The sequence below is a fragment of the Spermophilus citellus genome, assembly GCF_964194105.1.
Source record: "Spermophilus citellus genome assembly, chromosome: 6".
Classification (NCBI taxonomy): domain Eukaryota; kingdom Metazoa; phylum Chordata; class Mammalia; order Rodentia; family Sciuridae; genus Spermophilus; species Spermophilus citellus.
In genome coordinates this window covers 20526451-20548856 of record NC_138187.1, presented here as the reverse complement: position 1 = coordinate 20548856, position 22406 = coordinate 20526451, and the positions used below count along the sequence as shown (strand labels likewise).

The 22406-nt window shown below is 55.7% G+C and overlaps 2 protein-coding genes across 8 annotated transcripts in view; both read left to right on the top strand.

Annotated features, from left to right (window-relative positions):
- The first annotated feature begins 304 nt into the window (after positions 1–304).
- On the top strand, positions 305–8569 carry SH2B1 (SH2B adaptor protein 1). Of its 6 annotated transcripts, none has more exons than XM_081299205.1 (10): positions 305–452; positions 2419–3449; positions 3741–3842; positions 4094–4185; positions 4296–4471; positions 6159–6362; positions 6568–6779; positions 6911–7132; positions 7530–7629; positions 7789–7927. In XM_081299205.1, coding segments are annotated over exons 2-10 (2052 nt in total). In that variant the 5' UTR covers positions 305–452; positions 2419–2507; the 3' UTR covers positions 7791–7927. The 6 variants fall into 6 exon arrangements, with proteins under 6 accessions (XP_081155331.1, XP_081155330.1, XP_081155329.1 ...); XM_081299204.1 differs by lacking the exon at positions 305–452 and adding an exon at positions 487–767; XM_081299203.1 differs by lacking the exon at positions 305–452 and adding an exon at positions 487–843.
- A 4021-nt stretch (positions 8570–12590) lies between these two features.
- The window catches only part of ATP2A1 (ATPase sarcoplasmic/endoplasmic reticulum Ca2+ transporting 1), a 17709-nt gene continuing 7893 nt past the window's right edge, over positions 12591–22406 (top strand). For both annotated transcript variants that reach the window (XM_081299197.1, XM_081299198.1), the window contains exons 1-9: positions 12591–12899; positions 13172–13189; positions 13559–13641; positions 15090–15194; positions 15885–16023; positions 17808–17888; positions 18671–18756; positions 18902–19199; positions 19603–19769. In XM_081299197.1, the coding sequence (XP_081155323.1) occupies positions 12782–12899; positions 13172–13189; positions 13559–13641; positions 15090–15194; positions 15885–16023; positions 17808–17888; positions 18671–18756; positions 18902–19199; positions 19603–19769 (1095 nt within the window). In that variant the 5' untranslated portion in view covers positions 12591–12781. The remainder of the gene's footprint in view (positions 12900–13171; positions 13190–13558; positions 13642–15089; positions 15195–15884; positions 16024–17807; positions 17889–18670; positions 18757–18901; positions 19200–19602; positions 19770–22406) is intronic.

The window sequence follows — 22406 nt, the reverse complement described above, 5'->3', positions numbered from 1 at the left end:
CTCTCTGGTTTCCAGGACTCGGCGGCTACTCTAGCCTTCAGCAGTGACTCGAGACTCTATCCCCTAAGGTGGCTTCTCTATGGTTGACTTTTCTCCTTTATCCGGAATTTCCTCCGAGAGGACGCTCTGGTGGAACCCAAGCCCTCCCCACGGCTGCCTCTGCGGCCCCTTTTAGATGCAACCGGAGAAGCCCCTGCAACCCTACGAGAGACACCCGCTTTTCGCTCCCGAGGGGTCCGCACTGAGTAGGAGGATGGCGGAAGTGAGTAAGAAGCTGCCCTTCCCTCTCGCCGCTCTTCTCTATGGTCGCTTCCTTCGGCGACGGGAAAAGGGGTCCTGGCGCCTGCGCAGCACCGGGCTGGGCTGTCGTCGCGGAGCGGAGGGGGGGGGGGCGCAGGGAGCGGGAGCCGCCGCCGCCGCCGCTGGAGCTAACCGCGGGGACCGAGATGCAGGTGGGACCGGAACCGGAACCCCCCCTTCAAGTGCCTCTTCCCTCTCGGCGACCCGACCCTGGAGCCTGAGAAGAGCCCAGGGTGGGGGTGGGCGTGGGGACCCGGGGGCAGGAGGGGCACTTTGCCCCGGGGAATGCAGCAGACTGGGCTGGTCCCCAGGAGACTGCGGCCCGGGGGAATGCGCGTGAGGGGGTGTCCAGCGAGTCGGGTCGGGTCGGAGTGGATTGACCACGGGGCCCGGAGGGTCCGAGCCGGGAGCGGAGCCTGCACCCTCCACCACCCGCCCTTCGGGAAATGTCAGAACTGAGCCAAGAGGCAGGTGCACCGGGAAAATGTTTCTGAGTCCTGCTTGGCAGAAGAGAAACTGAGCCACCCGCTCAGGAGCCACAGGGTCAGCAGGCCTGAAGGGGGCTGGGTCTGCCTGGTGCAGAGGACTGGGTGGGCCTGTAGGAGCCGAGGTAGCCTCTGGCTGGGGACCCGTCTCTGCTTTGTCTGCACCTCTTGGCTCGGTTCCCCTGTGCTCCATGACTCCCGCATCTCCTGGCCGCTTCTTGTGGGTTTGGAGTAGTCCCTGTATTTGGGGCCATCTGAGTATGTAAGGCCTAGGCCATAGAGGAAGGGGAGGGTCGCAGACTTGCAGCCTGGCTGTGGATTTGAGCAGGAGTGTGGGATTGCTGATGGATCAGGGACACTTTTCCTGAGCTGCCTTGGCCCAGACCTGGGGCCAGTCATTTCCAGTGTGGCATGGGGGAGGAGCACTAACCAAAGATCCAAGGGTTGTAAATTCCTCACCAGCTCTGCTACTTTGTAGTGGTGAGACTTTTGAGAAGCCTCTTCCTTTCTCCAATTTCTCTTTTAAAAACTTGGAATCCCAGTACTCTCCCTCATAGAGATAGCAGTAAGGGCAGTCATTTTTCACGTGCTTATTTTGTGTCAAGCACTGACATGTTCTATTCCATTTTCCGAAGGACTGTAGGGAGTAGAGATCATTAGCTGTTTCACAGCTCAGAGAGGATGTGTAATCTGTTTACTCCAGAACCCTGGCCTTAACCATTAGGCTAACCAGCCTTCATGGCACACTCCCCTGGAAGAGAAAAGGGAGGCAGATCCTAGGACCCAGTGCTCTGTAATGATTTGTTTTGTGGCCAGCAAAGACTTACCCTGACGCAACCCACCATCTCTTCCTCTGGTGGTGCTGCTGCTGCTGTGCCCCTAGACTGATGGGGAGCTCAAGTGGGTCCTAGCCATGCCAAGTCTCCTTCATGCAGTGCTTAGGTGCTGGGCTCTGGAGTCAACTTCCAAAACAGTTGTTTGAATTCATTGTCCATCCATGGTTCTGAATGTGTGAACTCCCTCCTCAGAGCTGGACCCTAGGGTGCAAGAGGCAGGATCTCTAAGCACCGCATTGGCCCCCTGAGAGCTGGGGTAGTAAGGAGCTGTCCCTGAGGCTGGTCCGGCCAGTCTCTGGGGACAAGGACTATACAGTGGGAAAACAGTAGACTCCGAGTTCTGAAAGTTATCTGAGCTTTGGTTTCCTCATCTGTTGGAGAGGTTATTAAATTCTCTCACAGGGAAAGGTAAGATGACCCCATGGAAACCTCTCGTATGGCTCACGAGGACTGTGCGGTAGATGGTGGAGGATCCATCTTAAAGAAGGGATAATGGTGATGGGGAAAGTCTTTTGTGGAGGAAGGTGCTCCATGGTCCTCTTGCTCCTGGATCCCACACACGGCAAATGGCCTGAAAGGCAGCAGGAGAGATTCAGGCTAGACACCGGGAAGCCACTACCCTGGGGCATGGGGAGCATGCAAATCTGGGAGAGGAAAGGGAGGCAGTTTGGTTCTCTCCACCCTTGCCCTCTGAGGAGTCTGAACCAGAGTAGGGAGTCCCTGGCTTGGGGTGGGACATGCCCCCCAGTCCCACCTCTGCAGTGACTCCATGTATGTACCTCTCTCTTCTCCTGCAGCTGCTGCCGCTCACCCCGTGTCTTCTGGCCGCTTCCCTCTTTGTTGCCCCTCCCCACAGGCTCCCCCTCTCCACCTCCTGGGGCCCATCATGAATGGTGCCCCCTCCCCAGAGGATGGGGCCTCCCCCTCCCCTCCCCCCCTGCCACCACCCCCTCCCCCAAGTTGGCGGGAGTTCTGTGAGTCCCACGCCCGGGCTGCAGCCCTGGATTTTGCCCGCCGTTTTCGCCTCTACCTGGCCTCCCACCCCCAGTACGCGGGGCCTGGGGCGGAGGCTGCCTTCTCTCGCCGCTTCGCTGAGCTCTTCCTGCAGCACTTTGAAGCTGAGGTGGCCCGGGCCTCCGGCTCCCTCTCACCACCAGTTATAGCTCCCCTGAGTCCCGGTGTGGAGATCCCTGCGCCACATGACTTGTCCCTCGAGAGCTGCAGGGTGGGCGGGCCCCTGGCTGTGCTGGGCCCCTCTCGATCATCCGAGGACCTGGCCGGCCCCCTCCCCTCCTCAGTCTCTTCCTCTTCTACGACCTCCTCGAAGCCGAAGCTCAAGAAACGCTTCTCCCTCCGCTCAGTCGGTCGCTCGGTCCGAGGTTCTGTCCGTGGCATCCTGCAGTGGCGGGGAACTGTTGACCCTCCCTCCCCAGCGAGTCCCCTGGAGACCTCATCGGGCCCCCCAGTCCTGGGTGGAAACAGCAACTCCAACTCCTCTGGCGGGGCTGGGACTGTTGGTCGGGGACTGGTTAGTGATGGCACGTCCCCTGGGGAAAGATGGACTCACCGATTTGAGAGGCTGAGACTAAGTCGGGGAGGGGGGACCTTGAAGGATGGAGCAGGGGTGGTGCAGAGGGAAGAGCTGCTGAGTTTCATGGGGGCCGAAGAGGCGGCCCCTGACCCTGCCGGAGCAGGCCGGGGAGGAGGGGCAGCTGGGCCTACCTCAGGGGGAGGAGGGCAGCCCCAGTGGCAGAAGTGTCGCTTATTGCTCCGGAGTGAAGGCGAAGGAGGAGGAGGAAGTCGCCTGGAGTTCTTTGTACCACCCAAGGTGAGGCATGAGGAGGGTGGGCCCCTGGGAGCACTGATGGAGCAGCCAGAGCCTTTACTCAGCCCTGCACATAAGCCCAGGCTCTGCCGGCCCACAATCATAGCTTCATGACTGTTTTCAAAGTGGGCTTGAGTCTCTGATAGTAGCTGTGGGCAGGACTGAGACAGCAGTGTTCCTGCCTTTTGCCCAACTGCCTTAGAAAGGCCTGAGGAAGGAAAGATGCATGTCTGGAGGGAGGGGAGAGCGGGCCTCTGCACACTGGAAGGCTGGATCCCATTCCCTCTCACCTAGGCCTCCAGGCCCCGGCTCAGCATTCCCTGCTCTACTATCACCGATGTTCGGACAACCACAGCCCTGGAGATGCCTGACCGGGAAAACACGTTTGTGGTCAAGGTAGGAGCTCCGAGCCTTCCACCCCGCCTCTCTGCAGTGCTTATGCCAGGAGAAAGCTCTCAGCACTTTTGAGCAAGCATCATTGTCTTCGAGAAGTATTTATATGTCAGGTGCCTCAGGAGTGTGTCTGCAGGACTGTGGCTTCCCTAGGAGATGTTAGAGTGGGAGATGTTTTCATTAGGGGTGGATGTGGCCTTGGGACTACGTCCCTGGCCCCTGCCCAGGCTGAGGTCCTCCTCTTGACCCCACAGGTGGAAGGCCCCTCGGAGTACATCCTGGAGACAACTGATGCTCTCCATGTGAAGGCCTGGGTGTCTGACATTCAAGAATGCCTGAGCCCAGGGTGAGGACCTGCCTCTGTCGCTGAGAAGACCTGGGGGTGGGGGTGGGGAGCAGCCTTATGCCTCTCTGCTGGTGACTTTCTCTCCAACACCATTTTTCCTGTTTCTGCAGACCCTGCCCTGCTACCAGTCCCCGCCCCATGACCCTCCCTCTGGCTCCTGGGACCTCCTTCCTCACAAAAGAGAACACAGATGGCCTGGAGCTGCCCTGCCTGAACCATTCAGAGAGTCTGCCCAGCCAGGATCTGCTTCTGGGACCCAGTGAGAGCAATGATCGCCTTTCGCAAGGTAAGGTGGGGCCTTCGGACCTGGGAGCCTCTGAGCTTCTGTGCAAGGCTCCTGCTGTTAGGTCCCACACCCTCTTTCCAGGTTCTCCTGGGCACCCCATCCTCTCCCCCAGCTGCCCCATCAATTGCTTGTCTCTTGTCTCCAAACACGCAAAGCACTCTTAAGCCACAGCTTGCCATTTAGCACCACCACTGTTACCATCCCACACAGGCCCCAAGGAAACTCCCTGACAACTTCTGTGCCCAGCCTTGTCCATTTTTCCCTAAGTCTCCCACAGGCCACTACTCTTACTGGAGATAATGGTTTTCTTCTCCAAGCTTCCAAAACACTTTGTAGACATTTCTGTTTTGTTCTTACTCTGTATATGTTGAGGTCGCCAAATTTTCTTTTGTCTTTGTATCTTTTGGCTTGACCAAACACAAAGACACGTGTCTGCCTAGCCCGGCTCGCCTTTCTAGACTTGACTTCCACTCTACCCTTTTCTTCTGGCCGCTGTTCTGGGTTTCAGTGTGACAGTACCTAGCACACGGCTCTGTTCAGCAAATGAACAAAGAAATCATAGACTCTTGGAGCTAGAATGGATTCACACAGCCTCAGAACTCAGGTAGCGGAGATCAGAGAGAGGGAGTGGCTTTTCTGAGGTCACCTGAGAGTCACTGATAAAGATGGGCTACATCATCTACATTCCTGAGCCCCAGCCCTCCTCGCCACACCTGCCTGGCTTCTCAGCATGGCCCAGGCCTGCCACGCGCAGACATTCAGGCAGGCCCTAGTCCGTACAGGGCCCTGTGCTAGCCCTGGGGCAGGATGGATGGGGCAACTCAGATGTCTGAGATGAGCTCTTTGCCCTCCATGGGTTGGCACGACATCACTCCTGAGAAAAAGCAGGTCCCAGAACAGTGTCTGCTTAGTGTCCTCTGAACAGCACAAGCAGGAAGTCCTTAGGAGCTCAGGAGGAAGAGCACAGGGAAGGTGGAGTAGACGGAGTGCTACACAGAGGAGGTGAGACAAGAGAACATGACTTGGAGCAGGTGAAGGCCAGTGCAGAGACCTGAGGTGGGGAGGGCTCAGGATACTTCGAAAAATTGGATAGGCTGAAGTGAAAGCCACATGGATGCAAATTAAGGTAAAGATGAAGTAGGCGGAGTCTTAATTTTTGCTGAGATTCTGGAGAGTGAACTCGAGAGTGCTCTACCACTAAGCTACACCCCCAGCCCTTCGTATTTTGATACAGAGTCTCACTAAGTTGCCCTGGCTCACCTCAAATGTGCAATCCTCCTGCTTCAGCCTCACAAGTGCTGGGATTACAGGCATGTGGCACCACACCAGCTAGAAGAAGGCTTTTTGATGCCTCTGAGAGTTGGGGACTTTGTCCTATATTCCAAAAAAAGGACTCCTTTTTTATGTGAGAATTTTTGAGAGAGTCTATCCCCACGCCTCTGCAGCAATTTTTCAGCTATTGATTCAGAAAAGCTATAGGCACATTTGGATTCTAGAACCTTCTTACAACAACTGCAGTCCCTCGACAGTGCAGAAAGTGGAAGTCAGGAGCCATCAGTTAGAAATCAGCAGGGGTCACTGCCTCAGAGGGGTCTGGGTAGATCGCTAGTGGAGAACGGGCAGGAGGCCAGGCCTGCAGAACAGACTCTTCTCCGGTTCTCAACTTTGCCCTCCTATTTTTTTCCAGGGGCATATGGGGGCCTCTCAGACCGGCCCTCAGCATCCATCTCCCCTAGTTCGGCCTCCATTGCTGCCTCCCATTTTGACTCCATGGAACTGCTTCCCCCAGAGCTGCCCCCCCGCATCCCCATTGAGGAGGGCCCCCCTGCAGGAACAGTTCATCCCCTCTCAACCCCCTACCCTCCCTTGGACACTCCGGAAACAGCCACAGGTACCAGAGGGGTGCGTGGGTGTCTCTCCAGGCCATTTGCCTGCCTTCCTGACGTTCCTGTCGTGGGATTCCAAGGGATGAGACCCTGGCGGAAGGGGTGGCACATGAAGGGAGGAGGCACTGCAAGCGGCGGGCAAGGCTTTTTCCTCTCGGGATGGGGAAGCTTCCCTGACACCCAGGTTTCCCTCCTCTCTCCTCCCTGAAGGGTCCTTCCTGTTCCAGGGGGAGTCAGAGGGAGGTGAGGGGGACCAGCCCCTCTCAGGATATCCTTGGTTCCACGGGATGCTCTCTCGACTCAAGGCCGCCCAGCTAGTGCTGGAAGGAGGCACCGGCTCCCACGGTGTCTTCCTGGTACGTCAGAGCGAAACGAGGCGGGGTGAATATGTCCTCACTTTCAACTTCCAGGGCAAGGCCAAGGTGAGCGCCCCTGAGGCACAGGCTCTGTTCTATGCAGACTGGGGAGCTTGGGGACACCGCTGTCCAAGGGAGGAGGGTTTTGTGGCGGCAGGGGTCTTGGCTCCCACCTCACTTGCTCATCTGGCCTTCAGCACCTGCGCTTGTCACTGAACGAGGAGGGCCAGTGCCGGGTCCAGCACCTGTGGTTCCAGTCCATTTTCGACATGCTCGAGCACTTCCGGGTGCACCCCATCCCTCTGGAGTCTGGAGGCTCCAGTGATGTTGTCCTTGTCAGCTATGTACCCTCCCAGCGGCAGCAGGGTGAGCAGAGCAGGTCTGCAGGGGAGGAGGTGCCCGTGCACCCAAGAAGTGAGGTGTGTGTGCCAGAAAGCCGGGGCGGGGGGCTGTGAGGAGAGGCTGTTGGGGAGACAGGGCAGCAGAGGCTCCTTGCTAGGGGTCTGGAAGGGATGGAGGAAGGCTGCTAGGGCGTAGGAAGGAGGGCTCCTCGCCAGGGCCGGGCGGCAGCAGAGAGCTGGGCTGGTGCATCCCCATTCCATCGGACTCCTCCGTTCCATCGTCCGTCTGTCTCCTGGTCCATCCTCCCAGCCCTGTCTTTGCCCCTCATCACTACCTTGCCTTGGGCCTGCCCTCCTGGGGGATGCTTGGTCTGATCCCCCTCCCTCCTCCCTTGATGTCTGATGTCCCTGTCTGATCTCTCCCTCTCCCCCACCCCAATGTCCCATCTGTCCCCACGATGCCCCTCCCCCCCAGGCCGGGAGCAGGCTGGGAGCCATGCAGGGGTGTGCGAGGGAGATCGATGCTACCCCGATGCCTCCTCCACCCTCATGCCCTTCGGAGCGAGTGACTGTGTGTAAGTGTGGTCCTCCTCTCACCTCCGCCCATGATCCATCTTCCATGGGGGGTGCTCAGGAGATGGGCTGGGGGGAGATAGCACATGGCTCCTGGGGAGATGAACAAGGGGCAGGTCCTGCAGGAGCCATCAGTCTGTCTTCTTACCATTCCTATCCAGAACCGAACACCTCCCATGACCTACCCCAGCCCCCTGAACCCCCTTCATGGACAGATTCCCCACATCCTGGGGCAGAAGAGGCGTCGGGGGCGCCAGAAGTGGCGGCAGCAGCAGCCCCAGCAGCCAAAGAGAGGCAAGAGAAAGAGAAAACGGGCAGTGGAGGGGTCCAGGAAGAGCTGGTCCCCGTGGTTGAGCTGGTCCCCGTGGTCGAATTGGAAGAGGCCATAGCACCAGGCATGGAGGCCCAGGGTGGTGCTGGCTCTGGTGGGGACATTGGGGTGACCCCAATTGTGCAGCTCCAGCAGTTACCACTAGGGGGCAACGGAGAAGAAGGGGGTCATCCCAGAGCCATTAACAACCAGTACTCTTTGGTGTGAGACACCCCACCCCACCCTCTCTCCACTCTTCTTGCTCTTCAGTCCTCGGGTCGTGAGGTGGGCTGGGTAGGGACATAGAGGAGACTTGGGAGTCCCCTTCCCACAGGCTTCCTGACCTTGTCAGTCAAGGGCATACGTGCTGGTACAAGCAGAGGTTCGAGAGCCCTGTCAACTCCCTAGTTCGTACACTACAGGCGCCCATCCCCTAGGCAGGGGATTTGGGCTCCATTACCTCCCTGAGGGGCTCTTATGGTCAGCCCCATCCCTGGGGGCCATTTCCCCATCAACTACCCCCAGCCCAAGCAAGGGTGATGGGGGGAAGGGCTGTCAGTTATATTAAGGTGGTTGTTGTTGTTGTTTTAAACAAAATGGAGAAGCATAAATAAATAAAAGGGTTTATCTCAGTTCCACCGTGATGGCTATGGCTAGTGTTTGTGGCGGGGAGCAGGACAGGTGAGTCGGGAAGGCCACTCACTCACTGTTGTGAGTTCCAGAGCTGGGAGGCTGGAGAGCCAGGGTCCTTGTCGCTCTCCACCTGTCTGACTTGGTGAGTGCTAAGCTCAGCAGTGCTTCTTGGGGTCTCCAGTAAGGTCTCCTAATGGGACAGGACTTTGGTGATTGTTGAAGGTCCTTCCTGCCTGAGGAGAAAGCAGGCAGAGAGCTAATGGGCAGAGGGATGCGGCAAGCTGATTGGCGGAGCACTGGCTTCCGGCCCTGGCTCTTTCCTCATTTGCTGTGTGCCCTGGGGGCCAGATGTTCCTGCTCTGGGCCCTGGTGTCCTTAACCAAGATGAGGTTTCGTCTCAGTCATGCTGCTGAAGTGATTTGTTTGGTCTGGATAATGTTTCCATTTGAGTGTCACAAACACGTTCAGATTACTGGCTTCCCTTGAAAGTCAGAAGATCCAGTCGCGTGGGTCCAGACTCCACATCTGCCACATCCCTGCCAGCTCGTTTCCTGCACCTACAGGCCTGGCCTGTGGGCATGGAGCTAACAAGGCCTCTCTTGCAGTGCCCCCATTTTTAAACTTGGCTTTCTGAATTGATCTTCTGTGCTACAGCTGTGCCCTCCAACAGAGGGCACCCCTGGACTTTGCAATGCTGGAATGATGGGTGCCAACAAGGGGACACTCAGGTTCTGGAGAATCCCACCTCTGTGCTCAGCCCTCTCCCCGTCTCCTACCATGTCTCTCATTCCCACCCCAGCACCACCCCTCAGCCCCCAGCCTCTGCCCCAGCTCCAGGAGGCCCTACCCATGCTCATGACCTTGCTATTCTGGGCCTTGTGTCCTGTAGGAGATGGACAGGAGACAGCTGGGCACACAGGCCACCCAGGCTGGGGGAAGCCTGCTGGCTTTCCCTGTTTTGTCTCATCCCTGGGGCTCCCCCAAAACTTGGCCTCAGGAGACAGGATAGAATTGGCTATCAAAGGGTGGGGAAGTGCTTTGGAGACCTGGGTGCTGTGTTCTCAAAGCAAGATGGCCGATGGCACCCCCGGGTAGGCAGGGCCTGATCTCCTCCTAATTTAGCAGCAACTGGTCCTCTGAGGCTCCCCTTCCCCCCAAACCCTGCTAGACTTCAGGGACTTGCCTTCCAGAGATGAAGCAGGGATGGGCGCAGAGATACCTACCCACTCTGCAGACAAGCACATCTCAGCTGAGGGGCCTCAGACAACTTCCCTCTAAGCCTTTCTTTATAAACTAAAGTTCAGAACCTGTAGGGGATGGGCAGCTCAGCCCTCAAGCAGGAGGAAGAACACCTTCAACCCTGGGCATAGAGCCCACCGTTGAGAGTCTGAGAGAGCCCTTTATTGCCCATTCTCCCCATCCCAGTCCCCACCGCAGCCATGGCTCCCTGGCCTCCTGCAGCTCCTGGCTGGTGGCTTTCCCTCTCTGGTTTCATTCTGCCCCTCTGGGAAGCTGGAGGAGGCAGAAACAAATAACCTCAAAGGGCCCCCGTTGGCAGGAGCGGCCTGTAAAGCCTGCCTCTTTCCCTGTCTCATACTTGACTCCCCTGAAGCTACCCATCTCCTGTCTCCCCCTCTCCATGTTTGGGCATCCTGCTGCTGTAAGACAGTGGCCCTGTCACTCCTCCAGGTGTTGCTGGACAGAAGCCAGCCAGTGCCAAAAAGCTTGGCCAGTACTGGGCCTGACTCTGGCCTGAGACAGGGTGCTGGGCCAGGTGGAGGTACCTGTTGGTGTGAGCCCCAATACATACACACCCCATTGTCTGAGGCATCCACCTCCCAGGTCACAGCAGGACTCCAAGGGAGGGCTTAGTGGGAACTGTGAAAAGGGGGAGGGAACACCTTGTCCTCAACTAACCCTGAAGGCTAAGCTTCCCCAACTCCAAGCACAAGTCCTAAGTCTAGGAGGCCAAATCCCTCGGTTGCATCCATCTCTTCTGGCCATACCCTCCCCAGTGCAGGGGCTTCCCTGTGCCCTGCCCCACTGCCTCCTGGTCCTGTCTGGAAGTTGGAGCCCAGGGGGAGAAGCAGCCTTAGGAACCCTTTCAGATTATAATCCCAGCGACCCTGGAGGCTGAGGTAGGAAGGACACAAGTTCAAGGCCAGCCTCAGCAATTTAGCAAGACTGTATCAAAATAAAATAAATGGACTGGAGATGTAGCTCAGTGGTGGAGCACCCTGGGTTCAATCCCCAGTACTAAAAAAAAAAAGTCAGGTGTGGTAGCACAGCCTGCAATCTCAGTCCCAGTGATTTGGGAGGCTGAGGCAGGATTGCAAATTCGAGGCCAGCCTCAGCAATTTAATGAGATCCTATCTCAAAATAAAAAAACAAAAATGGACTGGAGATGTGACCAATGGTAAAGCACCCCTGGATTAAATCCCCAGTACCAAATTAATTGATTATATTAATTAATTAATAATAATAATAAAAACTTTTCAGTCATCTGTACATTCCTTGTTCACGGCAGGAAACTGAGGCCCAGGCAGAAGGACTTGAGCCCAGGGTCACTGGGCTGCTTGCTGTCACTCACCTTTCACACTGCTCCCATGGAACCTCTGCTGGCTTCCCTCCCCTGCCCACATGCGCCCTGGTACCCAGTCTGCTTCTCCAGCAGCTGCCTCGACGCAGGGTGGGGAAGGGCAGCTCAGAGCAGCTGCTCCTCTCAGGAAGCTGACACCAAGGCCAGCCGCTCAGCAACAACTTGTGGCTTTGCACCCAACCCTGGGGTCCCCGCCCACCTGGCGGCCACTAGCCAGCTCCTGCTGTCCCTTTTCCCACTGCTTCTCACACTTCCCATCTTTCCACTGGCTCCGTCTTTCCCAGCTCTGTCCTTTCCTCCTGTCTCCCAGACCTGTTCCCCAAGTCCGCCCCCTCCCTATTCCTTTGGACCGGAGCCTCTGCTCTATCCAGCTTCCTGGGTGCCTGTCAGTGGGGCAGGCCCAGCCCCTGCGCACAGCCTGGGTCTGATCCTCATTCCCTCTCAAGGGTGTTGAGGCATCAGTGCCAGAGTACAGTGATGACGATGACGACATGCTTTGGGGTCTACCATATAACCCCCCTGGGTCAGAGCGAGCACAGTGGGAAATGAAGCGACACTCATTGCATGACTTGGGGTGACCCCCGCCCCCATCCTGAAACAGTTATCCCTCCCCCTCTGCCATCAGCACATTCTGTAGCCTCTTGGGTTACCTGGCTGCCTGAGTGTCCCATTTTCCTGTCAGGATTCCCTGTCAGGGATGGGGGGGCACTGAAGGCTGTGTTCCCAGAGGCTGAGCTCGAGCGATGGGGGGAGGTGGTTTAGGGGAGAGACAGGCAGTGCTGGCTTTGCTCACCAGGCCCTGGACACTAAATCCCTTGTTGATGGCTGCAGCAACCCCTCCCTAGGGTAGGGTTACCATCTTCAGCCCTGTCCCCTTGACCCTCTCCCCTCCCTTATTCCCCTTGTCCCTCTAGAACTACTTCCTCTGGTCCCCAAAAGATGTTCTTCCCTGCTTTGGTCCCCTGAAGGCTTGGAGTATCTTTGCTGCTACTCCCACAACACACTAGGTGAGACAGTAGGCAGGCCCTGGAAACCGGTTCGGGGTAGGTAAGACTGAGATGGAAAGAGGGTGTGACTGAAACAAAGGGCCAGGCCCCAGAGTGGAAGAGGACGTAAGGGAAGAACTGGGGGGATGAGTCTGGGACTGGAAATTCAGTCATCAGGGGAAGTTGAGGCCATTGGGGGTGGGGTCAGTAACAGATGATAATGAAGTCTATCCTTGCCCCCCCCCCAGGGCCAGGGCCACCTCTGCTTCCCTCATGAGTGACATCTCAGGCTGCAGCCCCACTGTTCCCCTCTGTCAGCAGAAATATCTCTCTCTTCTGACCCCTCCTGCTAGAGTCTCAGCCAGCCAATCCCTGATCTGGGGGAGGGGGGAGCCTGGCCCTCCCCACTCTCTCATAAGGACCAGCTGGGGGCTGGGGGGGTGGCTGGCTGCCGCAAGTGGGACGGGGGTCAGAGCTTCGTGGAGGGAAGGAAAACCTGGGGGGGCCAGGCGAGAAAAAGGAAGAAACCCAGACTATAGGCAGGTAGAAACACTGAGGAAGGCCCCCACGCCTGAGAGTCCCCCGGAAGGAACACACCGCCCCCTGGCCCCCAAGAAGGGAGCACAATGGAGGCTGCACATGCCAAGAGCACAGAGGAATGTTTGGCCTATTTTGGGGTGAGCGAGACCACGGGCCTTTCCCAGGACCAAGTTAAGCGGCATCTGGAGAAATACGGCCCCAATGGTAAGTGTCCCTTGGAGAACAGACTGGTAGCACCCACATGCATACTCGGAGCTGCTCCTTCAGAGTATCCTAGGGACATGGTCTGATGGTTGCAGCAGGGAGAGGATACTGAGCAAACTGGGTCTGAGATGTGGAGTTTGGGGAGGTTTTACGGGATGACCTTGTGAACCTCAGGTGCCCTATTGGTGGCCTTAGCCACAAACTCTTGGGCGTGGGGGCCAGGAGGCTGAACCCCAAATGAACATGTCCTTTTCTCCTTTTTCCATGCATAGAGCTCCCTGCAGAGGAAGGTAAGTACTGGAAGCCCTGAGCCCTCATAAATGACCCACCCTTCTCCCTGCCATACAGACCCCACACTCCTTTCCAAAAGGCAAAGATCCCCTTCCCAGACATTGCAGTATCCAAGGCAGAAGTCTCCAGGCACTTTCTCCTTGAGGCATCCCACCCTTGAATAACTGCCCACTATTTTGAGGAGCCTGCCTTTTGGACTCCGGGCAGCTCCCTCTGCCATTCTCTCATACAAGCCCCTGCCCATCATCCTAGGGATTCAGGGCACTACATTCCCTGGACCTCAGCCTATATGCAAAGTCCCAGAGTGCCATCCTTTGGATCTTAACCCGGGGGACCCTTCCCCTTGCCTCTCCCTTCCCCCCTCCCAGGGAAGTCCCTGTGGGAGTTGGTGGTAGAGCAGTTTGAAGACCTCCTGGTGCGGATCCTTCTGCTGGCCGCCTGCATCTCTTTTGTAAGTGTAGGAGGGCATCTGGGGGCTGGCTGGGGTGTGATGGGGGATCAGGAGTCTGCTCGCGGCGGAGGTTAGCAAGGCTCCCGGTCGCGGATCCACTAGTCCAAGCCCTGAGCATCCTTATTTTCCAGACCAGAGTTGGGGGGGGCTGGGTGCTGATTCGCGCCCTCCGTCCTCCCCCGCACCCCGCAGGCAGGTTTTATTTTAAGCTGTAAGGCTGTTCTCAGCCAAAACACTGAAGTTAAGCCACCCTCGGAGCTTCAAGGGCTTCGAGGGCTCGGGTTACCCCGCTAGCGCTGCACTCGGGGCTCAGACGCCCGCGCGCTGAGGCTCCTGGGCCATGACCACTCCCGGCATGCCCCGGGCCACTCCGCTCCACCAATCACCGAGCACCCCGACGCCCCTGCCCCGCCCTCCCCGTTCTCTAACGTTGATTGGTCAAGGGAAAGACTCGGCTCAGAGAAGCGGGAAAGCGCTGCTGGTGCGAGGGTGGCTCCCAAGGCGCCCCCAACACCCCAACTTCTCATCTGTCTCTACGAGTCACCCCCACCCCAACCCCCACAGGGCTGGAACCTGGGACTCCTCCTCACCCATCCAGGCTGACACCCCTACCCCTTCTCCCCCGCCCCAGGCCCCTCGCATCCTCAGGGCTACCCCACCCCTCTTCAGACCCCTGCCACCTCTCCTGCCCTGAGGGTTCTCCTCTAGTGTCCACGAACCCTGCAGGTGGCTCCTCCGCAGACACCATCCCAGCAGGCCACCCTGTATTTCAGACTTTCTTTGACTTCTTAGTCCTGCTGGAAGATAAGGCTCTGGAGGCTTAGAAGCCTCCCTGTCCAATTGGTCTCCTTAATGGAGGCCCTACCGCCCCTGAGCGCAAGCTGGCAGGGCCTCCCTTCTCCCTTCTCAGATTTGCTCCTTGACATTTGCCTGTGGCTGTTGCCTGGCGGTGGCAACAGCTGGGGCGGGGTGTGTACAGGAGGCGGGTAACACTATCCCCCCTCCTGCTCCCTCGTGAAATTGGAGCTTCCTTACCTCGCCTGTGGGGGAGGGCTGCGGGTGGGCTGGGCGCCTGCCTCTGAGGACCACAGGGTTTTTCCTATGGGTTTTGGCTCCCCTGGGATGGATGTGGCTGTGGGGGTATTTGGCCTGGGTGTCCCCTGAGCTTTGCTCCCAAGCCAGCAATTCAGTGAGGAAAACCTGAAAGCACTCCCAGCTAATCCTGAAATTGTGCATGTCTGTGCTGGCCTCTTCGCTCTGAATCACTGCAGTGGCCATTGCTGATGCACTGAGTGGGTAGAACTTCCCACAGACGTGGGTCTGCAGTCCCCATATACTCCTGCACAGGGACCTCTGCAGTGGTACCTGGAACCCTTGCACTTCCTTTCTTTGCCCAGGTTGGGGGGAGGTCTTTATTATCTGTTATTCTCCCTTGCCCTGCTCCCCAGGTGCTGGCCTGGTTTGAGGAAGGTGAAGAGACCATCACCGCCTTTGTTGAACCCTTTGTCATCCTCTTGATCCTCATTGCCAATGCCATCGTGGGGGTTTGGCAGGTTAGCATTGACCCCTCCCCTTTCCTCTGAGTCCTGACACCCATCATGAGGCCCACCCTCCCTCCAGTCTCCTCCTCCTCCTTGGCTTCCCCTGGGTCCTGTCACCTAGTTTGTAAATAGGATGGAGTGTTGGAAAGAATTGAGATCCACTGTCACTTGTTCACTGTATGACCCTGAGCAAGTTCCTTCATATCTCTGAGTCTCAGTTTCCTCATCTGTAAGATAGGGCCAATAATCATGTCCCTCAGGATTGTGGTGGAATTGCACACAATGAGTGTGAAAGTGCCTGGTGCACAGTAGGAGCTCAGTGGTCTAGTTTGGTTTCCTCCTCCTCTTATCTCACCACCTCTACTGACCTTGTCTCTGCTTCCTGTTTTTCTTTTTTTTTTTTCTCTGCTCAAAAGTCTCTTCCCTGTTTTTAGCCATAGGTGACAGCTTTCTTAACACACACACACACACACACACACACACACACACACACACACCTGTGGGGTTTTGTCTACTCCCTGTGCCCAGCTGGAACTACATATCTCTGCCTGTGATGGTCTTAAGTCCCCTAGAATCTGGGTCCCTGCTCCTCCATCTCTGCACCCCTCACCGGTGACCCACAATCCTCCTAGACCAGTCCCCTCCCTCCCTACTCTCCTCTTCCCTCTGGTGACCCTGCCCTCCTCCACCTGTGTCCCTCAGGAGCGAAATGCAGAGAACGCCATTGAGGCGCTGAAGGAATATGAACCCGAGATGGGGAAGGTCTACCGGGCTGACCGCAAGTCAGTGCAAAGGATCAAGGCTCGGGACATCGTCCCCGGGGACATTGTGGAGGTGGCCGGTGAGTGATGGGAATGAGTGGTCCAGGATGGGAGGTCTTGGGTCTGAGGCCAAGAAGAAGGTGGGGGTGGCTTCTCCTTCCCAGACTCCTTAAGAGGTCACCCCGGGACATTCCAGTCACAGCAGTCTCTCGTCAGAGCCTCCGCAGGAACAGCTAGTCCTGTCCCTGAGTCTGCAGGCAGACCCCCTGCTCCCCCTCCTCTCCCCCAGCACTGCAAGTGACAGGTGGAACCCAGTCTCTGCCAACGGCCCCGTCTCCACCCCCTCGTGGGGCCTGGCTTCCCTCTCCTTCCACCCACCCCCAAGCTTGGTCAGCTTTCAGTCTTGACCTCCCAGTGCCCTTGAGGCCTCTCAAAGGGGAAGGAGCGAGGGTAGAAGGGAGCCAAGGATCAAGCCCCCGACCATGTAAGGGAAACTCTGGTCCCAGCTCAGAGCACGGGACCTGGGAGGAGGGGAGCTCAAGGAGGGCCCCGCCCCCAGCAAGGGACACTTAATGCCTTCCCAGGGAGGGGTGGGGGCCGGGTGGCTAAGATTACTGGTATTCTGCCCCCTTCAGCGGTTTTTATATTTGCCCTGCACAGGCCTTCCCGCGTCTCCAGGCCCCTGGCATGGGGAAGGTATCTTTCTAGGCCTCCTTCCCTTCACCAGACACCCATGGCACCACCACGGGAAACACAGGGAGGAGGGCAGGCAGGCCGAGGACCCCGATGCTGTCCTGCCCTGGTGACAGTTTGGAGTCAGCGCCATGGATATCTATAAATATCACCGGGGCTTGGGTGACAGGGTGTCAGACTCCATCACTGACCGCCTCCCTCCTCCGTCTGCTTCCTCTGGCCCAGGAAAAGGGACCTTAGAAACTGAGGGAAGGAGAGACAGTGAACCTCCCCTGGGCCATCTGCGGGACCAGGGTGGAATTAGACAGAGGCCCTGGGAACTGTTCAGCCTCCCGCAAAGGTCTCTGAGTCTGAGGGGCATCTGCCTCTCAGCTCCTCCCAGGTGCTCTTGGTGTGGGGGCCTCCTACCTGGGCGCCTCCCTCGCCCACCACAGCCTTCTTGGCTCTCCTGTGGGTTTGCCCACAACCCTGAACCTTGTTTCCTGCAGACTGTCCTCCTCTCCCCTGGCTCCCACATGCCCCCAGATGCTCAGGCCTGGCTGCCAGGTTCTAATGCGTGGTCTCCTCTGTGACCACGGGTGCCCCTTCCTTTCCTCTCACATCCTCCTTTGACCTCCCTCATGGGCACTCCTCTCCTGCTTCACACTGTACTTTTTCTCTAGTTTGACCTTGATATTCTCAACTCTAGACTTCTTCCTGTTTCTTTCTACCTTCCCTGACTGTCCACTTCCTCTCTTGCCTGGTGCCACTTCTCTCCAACTCAGCCTGTTCTCTGAGTTACCTTCTTGCCTTGCCCTCCTCAGCTTTCTCACCCTAGTCTCCCTCTCTGTCCAGCTTTAGCTCGATTGTCCCTGATTTCCCCCCTTGGTTGTTTTAATGAACACATACTATGTGCCAGGAAATACACCAGACCCTCCCTTCCCAGGCTCGAGCTAGTGGGAAGAAAAGCATTAAACAAAGGGAGGCAGAAGGAATGGTGCTATACAGTGAGAGGGGTGTGCTTGCTGAGGTGGCCGGAGCATATATATGCCAAGGGCCTAAGGAAAGCCCGGGGTGGATACCCAGACCTGAGGATGGGTGAGGTGAAGAGTCAAACATGGACTGGGGTTTTCTTAGGAAAGAACACAACTCCATTCCCAACTGATCTCACTGTTCTCTAATCTCTCCACAGTGGGGGACAAAGTCCCCGCAGACATCCGCATCCTCTCCATCAAATCCACCACCCTCCGGGTCGACCAGTCCATCCTGACAGGTCCGCTGGCTGGGGTGGGAGGACGCAGTGAGGGAGAAGCTGGGTGGACAGGGACGAGGTTCCAGGTGGACAAAGTAGAACAGCCAGCGACAGACCTCCTCCTGGCTGGCCGTAGCAAAGACAGCACGGCTCGGCCTTCGCTCTTCCACAGGGGTCATGGGGGAGAGCTGGATGTTCGTGCCCACTCCCCATATGGCCATCAACCCACCCTTTCCACACAGGCATAGGGACACACATTCCCAAGAACTGTCCTGTCTCCTCTAGAAGCTCAAAAGTGCCCAAGTGAGAAGCCATAAGATTCTGTGACAAGGTGGAGGGTTCAGATGCTCTTCAAACCATGGCTGCTTCTCCCTTTACTGGGGGGAGAGGGGACCATGGACATTCCCCAAGGTCCAAGAAGGCAAAGATGCCTGAGCCCCTGCCATTGGGGAGGAGGAGGCCATATCCCAGCCGGGGACAGGCCCTCCTCCCAGGAGCCTGCTCTACGGTACAGCGCCCTCCACATTTACCAGCTCATTTGACTTGTCTCAAGTGTACCCCATCTTGTCTGCATTTCAGGGAGCAGGTGGTTAACCGATCAGAGTCAGGTCAAAGTCCTTTTCCTCTAAGTGCCATGGAGTTCCGTTTGCCCTGCCCAGCTTGTTCCGGAGGCCAGACTCCCTCCAGGAAGGCTACCTGGTCCTGGCAACCTTGTCCTTCTGAGCAGGGAGGGACTTAGGGACAGGAAGTCAAGGAGAAGAACATATTGTCATCTCAATGTCCCCTTGGCCCCTTCTCTACAGGCGAGTCCGTATCTGTCATCAAGCACACAGAACCCGTCCCTGACCCCCGAGCTGTCAACCAGGACAAGAAGAACATGCTTTTCTCGGTGAGCGATCCAGGGCCAGCTGTCATGCCCTCAAGCCGAGGGCCTGGTTTGGGAGAGTAACGTGGTGGCCAGAGAAGAGCTGAAGCCCTCTACCTGGGCAGAGGTGGCATGAGGATCACCTGTCGCTTCTTCTTCACCTACCCAGGGCACCAATATTGCTGCCGGCAAGGCCTTGGGCGTCGTGGCCACGACTGGTGTGAGCACTGAGATTGGGAAGATCCGAGACCAAATGGCGGCTACGGAACAAGACAAGACCCCACTGCAGCAGAAGCTCGATGAATTTGGAGAGCAATTGTCTAAAGTCATCTCCCTCATCTGCGTGGCTGTCTGGCTCATCAACATTGGCCATTTCAATGATCCCGTCCACGGGGGATCCTGGTTCCGTGGTGCCATCTACTACTTTAAGATTGCCGTGGCCCTGGCTGTGGCTGCGATCCCAGAAGGTATGGGGCAGCCTTTCTGTCTCCTTCCATTTCCTAATCTCAGTAGCAAAGACTCTTTTTGCATAATAAGGTAAACAGTGACAGTTCCAGGGGTTAAAAGTTGATATCTTGTTGGTTGTGGTGGCGCATGCCTGTCATCCCAGCGACTCAGGTGGTTGATGCAGGAGGGTGGAAAATTCAAGGCCAGCCTCAGCAACTTAGTGACACTCTGTCTCAAAATAAAAAAAGGAAAGGGCTGGGGTGTGGTTCAGTGGTTAAGAGCTTCTGGGTTCAGTCCCTGTGTACCACAAAAAAATAAATAAATACAAAGCTGATCGCCTTGGGGTCAGTAGGTACTTAGCTGACCACGTCAGGTCTCCCTCCTGCCCTGCACTGACCCTGCACCCCCTCTCTCCCCCGACAGGTCTTCCTGCAGTCATCACCACCTGCCTGGCCTTGGGTACTCGTCGGATGGCAAAGAAGAATGCCATCGTGAGGAGCTTGCCCTCCGTAGAGACCCTGGGCTGCACCTCTGTCATCTGCTCCGACAAGACCGGCACCCTCACCACCAACCAGATGTCTGTCTGCAAGGTCAGGAGCAGTGTGGGCAGAAGAGAAGCCTGTTTTGGGGGTGAAATGAGCCTTCCAAACATGGGGTGATCCCTTCTTCATTGGCAGCTTCTCTGCCTGGCCTGGAATATGCTCAAAGGGCAGAGGGACCCATCCTGCCAGCTCTGAAAGGGACCAGTCAGCCAGCACGCTGGGGCCACCATCCCCTGCCAGTCAAGGCTGCGTGTCCTCGCATCCTCTGTGACAGCCCCTCCAGGGGAAGGGCTCAGTCACGCAGTTTTTCAGAGGAGGAAACAGGCTCTGGGAGTCAGTGGCCGGCTGAAAGATGCACAGGTAACAGGTGGCACAGCTGCGTGCTGTCGTCCCTGCTGCTCAGGAGGCTGAGGCAGGAGAGTCCCTGAGGCCAGGAGTTTGAGGCCAGCCTGGGCGACATAGCAAGACCCCATCTCAAAAAGACAGGCAGCAGATCTGAGGGCCAGACCCAAGTCTGTGCAGCCCTCGAGCTCCTTCCTGCGTAGCACCTGCCTCCAGAGAGCTCAGGTCACGGCCGCCCCCAGCAGGCCCAGCCGCGCCCTGGACAGCATTTCCAGCATTACAGCATTTCCTTCCCTCTCTTCTTTCCTTCCTTCCTTCCTTTTTGTGGTTACTAGGGTCAAGCCCAGGGTGCTGGAGAAGCACTCCACCCCTAAGCCACATCCCCAGCTCCTGAGCAGCATTTGTGAAATGAGATTTTTTTTTTGTACTAGGGATTGAACTGAGGAGCACTTAACCACCAAGCTACATCCCCAACATCTTTTTGTTTTCTTTTTTTTTTTTTTTTTTTGAGATTTTTTTAGCTGTAGATGGACATAATATCTTTATTTTTATTTATTTATTTTTATACGGTATTGAGGATTGAACCCAGGGCCTCATGCATGAGAGGCGAGCCTCTATCACTGAGCGACAACCCAGCCCCCAGCTCCTTTTTGTATTTTATTAGAGATAAGGTCTCGCTGAGTTGCTTAGGGCCTTGCTAAATTGCTGAGGCTGGCTTTGAACTCTCAGTCCCCCTGCCTCAGCCTCACAAGCTGCTGGGGTTACAGGCGTGTGCCGCCGTGACCTGGCTTAAACCGAGAATTCTTAATCTTTTCTGTGCATATAATATATTATATATACAAACATACATATTATACTGAGAAGAGGTCCAACTGCTCCTTGGCTTTGGACCTCTTCTCAGTATAATATGTATGTTTGTATATATATTTTTTTCTTTTTTTGTGGGGGCTACCAGGTATTGAACTCAGGGACACTCAACCACTAAATCACATCCCAGCCCTATTTTGTATTTTATTTAGAGACAGGGTCTCACTGAGTTGCTTAGCGCCTCGCTGTTGCTGAGGCTGGCTTAGAACTGTGATCCTCCTGCCTCAGCCTCATAAGCCACTGGGATTACAGGCATGCGCCACTGCACCCAGCTCTTTTCTTTTATAATGCTGGGAATTGAAGCCAGGGTCTCATGCTTACTAGGCAAGCATTCTATCAGTGAGATAGACCCCCGAACTCCTCAGTGTAAAATTTTCAATGTGTAAAACAAAATACACAGGATTCTGTTTCAGAAGTATGAAAAAAAAAAAAAAACAGCTAGGTATGGTGGAGCATGCCTGTAATCCCAGCAGCATGGGAGGCCAAGGCAGGAGGATCATAAGTTTGAGGCCAGCCTCAGCAACATAGCAAGGCTTTCAGCAATTTAGCAAGATCCTGTTTCAAAATAAAAAATAAAAAGGGCTAGGGATGTGGCTCAGTGGTAAAGCACCCCTGGGTTCAATTGCCCATACAAAAAATAAAAAAAAGAAAGAAAAGAAACAGAACAAATACCTAGAATTACAGAAGTAACTAATGATTGAAATATAGTTATCTATCTACAGGTATATATATATATTTGGGGGCGGGTACTGGAGATTGAGCCCAGGGATGCTTTACCATGAGCTATACCCCCAGCCCTTTCTATTTTGAAACAGGTTCTCACTAAATTGCTCAGGCTGGCCTTGAACTTGAAATCCTCCCTCCTCAGCCTCTTCAAAATATTTTAAAAACATGTAATTTGGTAACATGTGTTTATTTATTAATGCATTTAAATAGTGAGTTCTGGCAGCAGGTTTAAAAATTATAACAATGTTGAAGTGTTGATTATGCTCTTTTGAGAGATCCACAGCAAAGGTAAAGTGACAGGAAGCAGCTCTGATTATATATTTTTTTAAAATACTATTCCTTGAAGACCAGCAGGCTGACATTTTATATATATATATATATATATATAACTTTATTTATTTATTTTTATGTGGTGCTGAGGATCGAACCCAGGGCCTTGCACATGTGAGGCAAGCACTCTACGGCTGAGCCATAACCCCAGCCCCAGCTCTGATTATATTTATGACAAAGTTTAGTTTGGGGGCTTTTTGGTTTGTTTTTTGAGATGGTCTCTGTAATGCTGTGGCTTGTCTTGAACTCCTGGGCTCAACCTCAGCCTCCCAAGTAGCTGGGACCACATCCAGATCAAAGTCACAGGTTTTATTAATTCTTTTTTTTTTTTGCGGGGGGCATACCAGGAATTGAACTCAGGGTCAGTCAACCACTGAGCCACATCCCCAGCCCTATTTTGTATTTTATTTAGAGACAGGG

Coding starts and splice junctions, on each gene's coding strand:
- SH2B1 (XM_081299206.1), top strand. CDS start 2,508: ATGAATGGTGCCCCCTCCCCAGAGGATGGGGCCTCCCCCTCCCCTCCC. Junction 6,363..6,567: donor CACTCCGGAAACAGCCACAG/GTACCAGAGGGG, acceptor TCCTCCCTGAAG/GGTCCTTCCTGTTCCAGGGG. Junction 6,780..6,910: donor ACTTCCAGGGCAAGGCCAAG/GTGAGCGCCCCT, acceptor TCTGGCCTTCAG/CACCTGCGCTTGTCACTGAA.